At 36.8% G+C, this 11,927-nt stretch overlaps 1 protein-coding gene across 1 annotated transcript; it reads left to right on the top strand.

The window, feature by feature from the left end:
• Window positions 1-385: 385 nt before the first annotated feature.
• Window positions 386-4,526, top strand: LOC149384951 (Haloacid dehalogenase-like hydrolase (HAD) superfamily protein). The gene is made up of 11 exons (XM_089626564.1): window positions 386-730; window positions 1,236-1,285; window positions 1,385-1,448; window positions 1,642-1,690; window positions 1,795-1,863; window positions 2,048-2,109; window positions 2,657-2,737; window positions 3,190-3,344; window positions 3,447-3,531; window positions 3,614-3,757; window positions 4,204-4,526. Exons 1-11 carry the CDS (start codon window positions 468-470, stop codon window positions 4,304-4,306), a joined length of 1,125 nt encoding a protein of 374 aa, XP_089482690.1. The 5' UTR covers window positions 386-467; the 3' UTR covers window positions 4,307-4,526.
• Window positions 4,527-11,927: the final 7,401 nt, after the last annotated feature.

Raw genomic sequence — 11,927 nt, 5'->3', positions numbered from 1 at the left:
TTGAAGGCTCTCAAGGCTGACTGTGTTCTGAAGAAAAAAAAAAGCAAAAAAGGTTGATCTTCATTAATATGTTTTGATTGTAGTTAAAGAAAAAATAAATTCTTTCACTTACTTATAATACTATTTTTATCAATTTTTGGATTTTGAGTTATATTTAGTAAGTCACGTTGATATGGTATTATTAGTGTCAATTTTCCTTTTTCCTAACCCTGAAAAATAACCCGAGGACTGTTATTCACTTTCGATTTTCGAATCACTAAATAAATAATAAAATCCATATTACCTTATCTTATCTTAACTTCCAATAAAAAAAATTATCTTATCTTAACTTAATAAATCATTATAAAACAGACCCAAATAATAGAGAGAACAGCTATTATTTATATGATGGCCGACCAGTGGTTGTTTGCGTTATTAGGCCGTGTGATGCCAAGAAAAAGAGTAGGCGATTAGCAACTAAGTCTGCCATGGAAACCACGGCTCTGTGTCCACTTCTCAAATCTCTACCATTCTTTTCCACCACTGCCAATCGTTGCGCTTTGGCGCCCACAAAATCTCCTACTCTTTTATCCTCACTTTCTTGGTCCAAGTTTCCCGCGAAAAGCTCCACACATTTTCTCAGTAATCCTGTAACGACTTTTTGCTCAGCATCGCCGCCTCAAGAACTCGGAACCGAAAACGACGATGAAGACTCGTCTCAGAAACTTGCTGTTCTTCTCCAAGTTGAAGGGTATTTTAATTGTATAAAGCTTGCCATTAGTTTATTGATTTTGTTTTTTTTGGGTTCAGCAGAAAGAAGAGTTATTTAAATTTTATTTCTTCAACTATGACTAGAGTGTTGAATTTTTTTTACTTGGATTTCTGTTATGTAAATTGCTTAATGGCGTCTTGATGAATTTCCTCAGATGTAGACTTATTTTTTCGTACAATAGTAATGTTAGAACCCCACTCTTGTTCTCAATTAACCAATGGCCTTTGAAGCACACATGAATAAAAAATAAATAAAATTCACCAATGGCCTTCTTTACTAGATAACAGTTATTCCAATTTCTTTTAATAGTAATCTGACAGTTGGTCTAATCCCATTTCTACCTTGAGATCATGAACAAATGATGTGAAGTTGATTAGGATGTTCCGTATTCTAAGTCTGTGATTTTGTTGTAACGTTTGAAAAATATGAAGCTGTCTGTTAGCACCATGGAACATCTTTTTCTAAATGCTTTAACTACTTTCAGGGTTCTTGTGGATGCATATCGCTTGGGAAATCGCCAATCATTTAACAAGGGTTTGGCAAATGTCTGTTGGTTTTCTCACCAATTTAATTTTGTATTGTTTTTTTTCTTCTTATCTGTGTTTTCTTTTTTGTTGTTGTAAATACTTGCAGCATTTCAAAAGCTTGGCTTGGACTGTGCAAACTGGAGCGAGCCTATTTATTTAGATCTTGTAAGGTGTGCACCGAGTTAGAGTTGACTTGATAAATTTCAATCCCTAATTCCTTTTTTTTCTTGTCCTGTAGTAAGAAATGACCTATGTGTATTTACTGAACTTAAACCAGACATAATAGTATTTGTTATTTTAAAAAAAAAGGTAAGTGAAAAAATCAAGATTTATATTACGCCTAAAACGTGAGTGAATTTCCAGGAAGAGTCTTGGCGATGAGGAGAAGATGCTGACATTGTATTTTAACCGGGTTAGTTTTTCTTCTTGTACAGCTATGAACAGTTTGAAACGGGACTGTATAGCTCATAATCATTAGCGTGATTTGAGTTATCATTGTTTGAGTTTGCTGTACAGATTGGTTGGCCAACATCATTGCCCACAAGTGAAAAGGGGTCGTTTATCAAAAGTGTTTTGCGAGAAAAGGTAGTATAATTTTCCCCACAACTTGTATAGAACTTTCCTTGTATTATGATTTTTTGGTAAAGTTATATTTTAATTTCATTGACTAATGAACTTTGTGCCATACCAAGATCCTTTATTCATTTTACTTAAAGGCGAATATCAACAAAATAATCAAGATGTTTTACGCTGCTTTTTTTTCTGGCAGGGAAATGCTTTAGATGACTTTTTGGTGTCAACTGACTTACCTTTGCGGCCTGGAGCAGAAGAGTGAGTTAAATATTTTCTGATTAGTCTTTAATATACAGAGATGGCGAATTATCTTTTGGGAAGGGCTCTGATAAACCGAAGGGGAAGAAAGAATGGGCTCTGGGGGATAGTTAAAATAGATCTTATCGAAGTCCATGGAGATTGATGTTCTTGGTACAAGAGGACTTTTACAAAAGAGTTGGATGAAGGATTCGAGATGGTTTGATTGTCAGATTTCGGAAGGGTTCTTGATGCGGGTCTCAAACTTTGGCTATTAGGTTTCCTTCCCTTCATAGGATATGTCCTATCACTCCTAGCTATCTCACCTCGTACGTTGATTGGGATCTCAAATTTCCTAGGAACCTTTCCGAATCAGGAATTAAATGAATTTAGTGAATGGTTAGATCTGTTGGAAGAGGTAACTCTATGGATGGTCTTCAGGATAGACGGACTTGGCCGAATTATGTAAATGAGTTTTCTGTTAAAGTCATTATATGACTGATAATCCTGAGGTTGTTTTTGGTATACCAGTTTCTGAAGCAATTTGATAATCCTGATGTACTTGCAGATTTATTGATGATGCGTACAATGAAGGAGTCCCTGTAGTCCTTCTAACCGCTTACAGTAAAAGTGCAGATAGATTAGCAAGGTATACTCAAGATCATTTTTTAAATTTTGACAAGGGCAAAGAACAGTTAGTAGTGAACGGGTTTTGCTTTCTCGTATTGCCAGGTTTCCTTCTCTTAGTCATTATATGTCACTGTTTTCTGATGCAGTTAGTTATCGATTGCTTAGCTTCATTTGTTTTTGTTGCGATAATCTATTGTGTATATTTTTTTCAGTCTAGACAGTATTAGCTACCTTGTAGCTTTGTGGTGTTCTAATGCTTTAGGAGTTGCTAATGCTTCTTTCACTGGTTCTACCGAGAATAATAAAGAACCCTAGCATCAAAATGATATTTTCTTCTGCTGTAATCCATGTAAATATTATTACTAATTATTTATTTATTAAAAAATTGTCTATTTTCCGGGAAAGAGAAAATATTTTTCATTATTGACAGTGCTAGCTAATAATTCCATTCATATGTTCAAATCATGTTAGTTCTATTTTGGAAAAGTTGGGCAACGAGAGAGCCAAAAAGGTTAAGATTATCGGAAATGAAGAGGTAGAGCAAAGTATGTACGGACGAGTTGTGCTCGGCAAGCAATTCTCCTCTGGTTTGAAAGAAGAAATGGCAGAGGAAGCCAAAAAAGCTGGTACGTTGTTATTTACAATTAGTTACATTCTTTTGATGCTCGCCTTTTTTTTTCCTTATCAAACGTTTGGTAATAAATGAAATTGTAATTGCTTTTGGACAGTGTCTGCTGAGAAACGGAGGATAGCGGAGAAAGTTGCATCGACACTAAAGCTAAGTGTGGAGATAGATACCACATCCACCGAAAGGCTAGTAAATCTCCTCCATCACCTTGCTTACTTGCGACATTGATTTCTCTCAACTTTTTCTGACACGTTGACACTTGTCCAGCTTAGAGAAAATCATATCAGCACTGCGTGCCGGAGCTGAAAGTGTGGGTTTGCCTGTCTACAACTGTGTATTTGTCACAGGAAGCCAATCCAGCGTCGCAGGAGCCGAGCGAGTAGGGATGCCATGTGTCGTTCTTAGGAACAGGTTAAGAATCACCTCCTTAATCCTACACTTGCACTACAAGCTCTTGTTTTTCGAAAATCATTCACTTTGCAACTTTTGAGAGCGTAGTTTTGAACCCTGATGTGAATAATTCATGTGATAAATGCTCATTAAAGGAAAAAAAAAAGTTTGCTCTTTCAAGAGCACTGAATTTATAAAGAACAAGTTTATTTTCGGACCACTACAACATCTGCTGAATGTATTTTCTGAGATCGGAAAGTTGTACTTGTCTATTTTGCTCCAAGAGATCAGAATTACTTTTGTGTATCTCCTGAATCATTTTTTTGGTAATTTCACGTTTTGTGTAAGTGTAAAAGGTAAATTTAATTGCAAGGACCAAAACTAAGCTTTGGTTCAGCGATTAGGTTGGAAAGGAAATTTATTTTTCTCTTCAAGCTTGTTTTGTATTTCTGTGTGTTCTGTCACAGTTTAACATCTAGAGCTGAGTTTCCATCAGCTAAAGCCACACTCGACGGATTTGGAGGAGCAGACCTGACAATCTCAAAGCTCCGTCAGAAGAGGTGGTCATGAATTGTTTGTGACATGGACTTAAAAGCGACTTTTGCAGAGGGTTTTTTCCCTCTCATAAAACTCGATGTCATGCTTGATGCTGTTTTGTGTATCTGCATGTATGTATTTTTTAGGCCCCCTTTTTTTACTGGCCATGTTGTTGTTAAGAACATTACGTGAACAATATCAATGGATCACGTGCTGAATTGTTTCAAAACATAAAAATAAAAGAGATTTGTAACTAATTAGACCACCTAAAACGTTTGATTTGGGATCTAACCTATGTTTGGAGATTTTTAGGGAAATAGTCAAACGTATTAGGTGGCAAAATATTTTTTACTTTTTTGTCCTTCAATAATTAAGATAGTTTTTTAAAATCACGTTATTTTTTTCCCCTTTTTTTGTGCATGTTAAATTCCTATTTTGTAGAAAGTAGTTACCAGATATTAGAATCCACGTTCTCTCTCTCTCTCTCTCTCTCTCTCTCTCTCCACAAAACCAGATTTGGATTTTTTTTTTAACCTTCAACATGCCAAGATGACGAGAAAGACGCCGAGGTCGCGGCCAAGGGGGCAGTCCAGCCGAAGAAGTTGCCGATGACGCAGATCGGTCGGAGGCGGCGGAGGAGGTCGGCGAAGGTTCGTCGGAGCCAAATCGACGCCCACAGGAGGCGGTTGACGAGAGCGTAGGGGAAGGAGTCGGTGTTCTCGGAGTCCGGAGGGAGGCCGTGGTCGGCGCTCCGGAAGGGGGTCGCGACGAGCCTCACGACGGTGGTTGGCGGGAGAGACGATCGGAGCTTGGTTAGAGGTGGCCCGACTCTCACTGTTAATTTTTTTTTTTTTTTAACAATGAAGATTTTCGAATGTCAGTCTTTGGAAAAATGTAGAGGTAAAGATTATTTATTTACAGTTATTTCCATTCAGATTACTTAAATGTGGAGAATGAGATAATTTCCAGTAATTTACGTTTATTATCTGTGTTGACAGGTTCTTACACAATAACGTCAGTCTTGGTGAAGCCGTTCTAGATTAGCGCGCCGCGTGATTAATGATATCTTTGATAAAATATTTTTGTTGAGATTTGTTAGAGGTTTAAGACTACGTATAACAATTTTGAAATTGTCTGTTATTTTATATCGTTATTGCCTATTATTTAATATAATTATATTCATTATTTCCATTTGATTAAGTAAAAGGGCAAATTAGTCTATTAATTATTGACACCTAAGCATGTTGGCTATTTCCCTAAAAGTTATGAAACATAGGCTAAAAATATATTTTATAGTTTCAAACTGGCTATTTTGCTACACTGCCCAAAATAAAAATATCTAGACAACAAATTTAAAATGAGATAGAAACTATGAACGTGGACCTCAATTTTTATATTCGACTCCCGTTACTTCATTTAATTAGTTTCTTTGCGATTATTTACAAAGTATGAAAAATGGTTGCAGTGATTATCTTCAATTAAATTTATAGCTTAACTATTCAACTATTAAAAAATATAGTTCAACTCATACCCACAATTTTATAATATGGCGCATACATTTTGTTTGAGTTTGGGCTATTATTTTTAATATTTAAAAAATTTAGCTTAAATTTTAACAATTATATTTATACGTCGTACTTTTTTTTATTAGCTAGTTATGTATTATTGAAGAAGTGTATTTTAGTAATGAACGGTTATGGCATATTTGGTTCAATTTAATTTTAATATCATTTTAAACTAATTCGCATTGTAGTGAGATGAACTCACCTTGTGCGTTTTTGGAAAAACTTGAACAAAGTTTCGACTCATTCTTGAACCTATAAGTCTTATAGTTCAACACATAAGCTTCTAAAATCCATTCTTACATTCTAACTCAAATTACTAAACGTGTATTGAGAAAGTTGTTCAATGATATCGGTTCGAACAACTAGTTGAACAACTATTTGCTGGTGCAAGAACAATTAAGCAAGCAATGAAACAAGTAGAAAAACAATAATGAACACAGAGATTTGGTAATTCTGTTCGGTGATAAAAACACCTAGTCAGGGGGACTGATACGTCCGGTGGTGAAAAATTATTCACTATTTCAATAATCAAAGGTACAAGACTTAGGTTTGCAGACCAGCCTCTAAAACGCCTAGCTTCTTTGACTTGTCCAACGGATGACTCTAAACTCCCCTTAGATTAGAGACTCACTCTCTCTTTCACCTAATCCTCTCCCGAAGATTGACACAACATGTCTACAAAATACGCACTCACAAACTATGTATAAATAAAGCACACATGTTGCAAGTTTCTTGAGCCAGTTGTCGATAAACATCTCCTAGCAAAGAGACTGGTTATAAGTTAAGGTCAACGTGAATTGACCATACAAAAAAAAGAGTTATCAACCTAATTCGAGCCACAATGAGCTTTATTAGGTTAACACCAAATCTCTCGCGAATTTGTTATTTTCGGAAACCAAATATCTGAAAATATCTTTTCCATAATATTCTGAACTGAAAATATGATATTTCCAGTTATTTTCGAGCGGAAGAAAGCTGACTTTAAGTGACCCGGGTCTTGAACAGCTTCTTGCACCTTGTCTTGAACAACTTTAACAAAATTATTTTGCCAAAATAAATCATGCCATAGAGGAACCAAAAATCTCCCCTTTAGCATTTTTGGCAAAAGAAACAGACACTACGCTTAGTGCTTCGAGCAAACAAAACAAGTTATAACAAATCTAACCAGTTCAAGCATACAGAAGTAAATCATTGTTTAAGCTAGATATTACAACCTCAAAAGAAATAACTAACAACCAAAATACTCCCCATTTTTGCCACAAAAAGACAAGGCATGGAAATATAATAGTCTAAGTTGATAGCAAAAAGTACTGAAAATACTGAAAAGAAAATAAAAAACAAAATTACACCATGCTTCATGTAGCGGATTGGTCACGGTCTTCTTCTTCATCTTCCGTTGGGAATTCTTCAACCGGGCACTTTAAGTCATGTAGGAGCAAGGATAGATGCATTCTGGAAGTAGTAATCCTATTGATCTTAGCAGTCTTGAAATTGATCTCCGCATCAAGTAGTCTGATGATCTTCTCTTTCATGGCAGCAATAGAAAGATGAGGATGTACCTGCGCAAGGTTAATAGGGTGGAATACCTTCCTAAACAACTATAATAGTCTGCTCCTCCTTAATGTCGTTCATATGCTTCCATGTGAACAACTTAGGATCTGCATTGAAATGCAGAAGCACTTCAAAAAATGCATCATAATTTGTTTTAAACTCTGGGCATTGCTTGAGTATCAACTCACAAATGAGAGAAGGAAACCGAATGGGGCGATTCATTTTCTCAGATGTGGCATGAGCAACAATCTGATCAAAGATAATAAGGCCAATATCCACCTTGCTCTTATTGCCAATAGAAAACAAGAATTTACCCATGGTTTTGCTAATTATACCTCATTGCAGAGTGGGGAACCAGTTCTTGATCGAAATTCCATAGAATCGAGTACTTGCTAGACATTTCATTAAAAGAAAAATGTTGATCTACCCATCAAGTTCTCTCTTTTATGGTGAGGCACACGACACTCTTATTCATATCAGTTTCTTCTGGAACATCATCTCGAACTTCTCTTTCAGGAATGACACAGTAAAACTGTGTACTTCTCTTCATCAAATAGCTTCCCATGGATCACTGATCTTTTCACCACCACATCCCATTTCTTGGCCTGAGCCTGGAAAACAAACCATACACCTTTTTTTTGAACTCCAGGCGCTGATGATGAATGTCTTTTCTTCTTCAAAGGGCTTCTCTGCTTCTGAGCTGGAGCTGGAGTTGCAACTAGTTTAGGGGCAGAAACATGAACTTGTGCAACCTTCCTCTTCTTAGGAGCTACTGTCTTCTTCTTCCTAGCAGGATAGTCTTTCTTTCTTATGATATGCTCATCGTCATTCTCTGTAGCTTCATCTTCTTATGAGACTCTAGCCATCCCATCACTGTCTCTCTATCTTCAGGACCTTTCCTCTTTATAGAGGTCTTCTTCTTCATAAGCTCATCCCTATTCAAATTCTCTCCCACGTGTGACCTCTGTTGGGATAAAAAAATATTCGAGGACCTAAAGGGGCCATTCTCTCGTACATGCTCTGGATGAGCAGCAACACCATCACCAAAATGAGGCACATGAACTGGCTCAGGCACGAGCTCAAGAGCATCATCACCAAAAGAGGGTTGAGCTATAGTGACTGGCTTAGACTCAGGAACAATTGCTTCATCTAGAACATTTTGTTCTTCAGCATGAGCAACATTCTCTTGAACTTTAGGGCATTCTTTCGTAGTAGGAAGTTGTTAAACTGTCTTTTTCGTCGGAGTAGACTTCTTGGAAGTTTTTATTCTTCTTCTTCTTCTTCTTCTTCTTCTTCTTCTTCTTCTGCTGCTGTTACATCTTCAATGATGGTTCAGGTGCTTCAGCGGGGTTAGAGTTCTCAGAATGACCTCCCTTGTGTTGCATGTGCCTGATCTAGCACTTCTTCAAAAGTCTTTGAACCCATAAAAGGCTCAGAGACACAACAGAACCATCAACAGAAGGGACGCCAAAGATTAGGGATAACCTGGTCCATATTTACAGCACGGCTCTCTTCGACAGAAAAAGGATTCTGAAAAGTTTTCTTAATGTTCTCAATGGCAGTGGCGACAACGATAATACTCATAAGAGTAACAAATTCTTCTGAATGGGTTAAGAATCGATCGGAGTAGGAGCAGGTGCAGAGTTGAGCTTTGTTGAACGAGTAGCACCCATTTTTGCAGAAATCGACGACGATAAGATGAGAACCGCAACAGAATATCAAGGGCACAAAAAAGGTTTCATGCAAACACTTTCTCGAACATTTTCTTGAATAACAGAAAGAAAGTAGTGAACATGGCAAAGACAACAAGGATTTCTCTCTTGTAAGCGGGCACTGCTTATTTCCACTTCCCACTCATGCCACGTGTAATAAAGCAGAGCAGCTTATCAAATCAAGTTAAAACGCACTTCTCGCCCAATATACTCTAGTAATATCCACACATATTTTCAATAATAAATATCATGTCACTCCCCCTTAATTCTACGTCAGCCACAAGAAAATAAATCTTATATTAGCATCTGGTTGACAGACATGCAATGAAAAAATTAATTCTCAATAACACAGAGATCGACGGAGAACCCAATTGTTTCGAATTGCACAATGCTGAAAAGCTTCATGAGAATACTGATGGTACACATGTTGTCGTAGTAAAAAGTTACGCCATCTTCTTGAACATCATACAGTTGCTTCTTCATCTGCGCATGACTATTCCCAATGATTGTATGCTCTTTCCATCTCTGTAAAAGAACTTCATGCATTGCTTCTTACTGAACCATGACACATGATTATTTTCCAAGACAATACAACGTCCAATAATGCTCTTTCTATCTTCAGCACAACTTAAGTAGCTAACATCACAAAACCCCGCAAAGCTAGAACTAGTTTCTCTTGTGTATCAGATGGCATCTTCATACTCACATACCAGATGATTCTCCTCACAAGAACAGACTTCTTCACCGGTTCTAGCATACTTACTTTGAGAGATCGAGACTTCATCTGCTTTCATCTCACCCACAACGCTCATTATGAACTTCTTTTCTCCTTGTTGCAGAAATTGTTCCACCAAATTATGTGAAATGTCATCATAATAAATATAAGCAATTATAATGCCTAACCTTATGTGTTTCAAAACCAGAGTCTTGATTCCTCCCCCTCGAACATAGCCATGGTCGATTAGACACAGTACACTTCCCAAACCACACGCGAATCACTTGTTGCAGCTCATACAATTCCTTATGAAATCCTCGTGCGGGTTGAATAGTAGGTAAGCTTGGAGAAGTATGTCCAATATCATCCGTGTTCAAGTCTTGAACAGATTCCTCATCAGATGACACATGAAATTTATCTTTAATATATTCATGAACAATAATCATAGAAGAACTAGGTTCGGTTAGGAATGCCTCATCACCCTTCAGTCGAGAAATGCCTATAACAAAACCACCAACAAAAACTTTCTTCATAGTCTTCATGGTCAAGTGTTGCGTTCTCTTGCGCCAGAGATTCATCTAATCAGACTTGCTTATCAGACAAGTTGTACGAGAAGTTGTTTGACCAACTATTGGATAAGCTACCTGAGTGAACTCCACATGATGATCATCACCACACAGTTGGTTGATGATTATAAAAGTTTCTTTCAACCCATCGACGAGAAGAACATTCTCAAGTTGTGGTAAGCCCTTTACTCGAAGTGTTCCTTTGCTAATGACTCTTTTTTACAAGCTCTTAATTAAAGTCACAGTCTGATTCTTGCAGGATTTCAAATTGATGAGGTAACTCTTATCACTGTTCACATGTCATGAACATCCACTATCAAAATACCAGCTTCCCTCGTGCATGCTCTTAGCGGAACTGTACGCCACAAAACACATCTTTTGCTTGACTCTCCGTTCTTCACTTTCTTAACTCTGAGATAAAGCTATCAATTGGGCCGAGTCGCCCGCGGGCCACCTGACACAGCCCTTATTTTAATTGGTTTTGGACCGGCCCAGCCCGGATTGAAGAAGGGCCAGGCCGGTCCGGTTTTAAATTTTTCTTGGTTTGGGCCTTTGTTCTAGGCCCAAAATCTAAGCCCGGCCCGAAGCCATTGAAAAGCACAAAACCGGCACGGTCAGGCACATAATCAGCACGGCCTAGGCACAAAACCGGCACAAGCCCGTTTGAGGCCCAATTTCGTTTATTATTCTCTAAATATATGGATTATATATAATATTATCTATAACACTTACACTTTAAAATAAAGTAAAAAAAATTATTATATTCTAGCTTCTGGTGTTTAATTCTCTAAATCGTTTATTTTGTATTTAATATTCTCTATAAAGTCAAGAGATTTATTTGATACTTTTGTACATCTTTATTTCCCTAGACTCTCTGTATTAAATATTAGATTTTATTAATATTCTCCTTACAAAGACGTTCGATGTGTGTGATTTATTTGTGTATGCAATATTCTTTCATTGAAATCTAAATCTTCTGAGCTATAAATTGTGTAACGATATAATACACACACTCTTTAATCCATGTTAAATATCAATATAGAATTTTGACTATACAAATGATTTCAAAATAAAATGGGTTTAAGTATCATGGACGTTGTAACTAGTAACACATTATGGACGTTGCAATACTAATTATATTATGAGCGTTGGTGATTTGGTGGCCATTTTTTTTTCCTATATAATGGTTTAGTTTCATTGTAAAATTCACTCCTTTACACTATCATTTCTATCCATGGTTAACTCAAATGTGACTCCCCATATCGGTGATGAATCTTTTACCGAGTGAAATTAACTAACGTTGTTAAGATGGTTGTTCAAGTTTTAGGTTAAGCAACTTGTAGAACAACTAATTGTATGCAATGCTATGGAGACAAAACAATCAAACAGAAAGCAATAGAGGACACAGACAAATTAGTAACCTTGTTCGGTATAACAACCTACAACCTACTAAGGGGGACTGCAATGTCTAGATAAAAGTAATCCACGATTATAGGAATATTAAGTTAGACAAAACTCCTCTTTTCTAACACCTTTCTTCAATGG

Source organism: Urtica dioica, chromosome 9 (assembly GCF_054948205.1).
Source record: "Urtica dioica subsp. dioica isolate 48M chromosome 9, U.dioica_male_clone48M_v1_H2, whole genome shotgun sequence".
Classification (NCBI taxonomy): Eukaryota; Viridiplantae; Streptophyta; class Magnoliopsida; order Rosales; family Urticaceae; genus Urtica; species Urtica dioica.
Note: the sequence above shows the minus strand (reverse complement) of the source record. Positions and strands in the feature narration are given on the sequence as shown.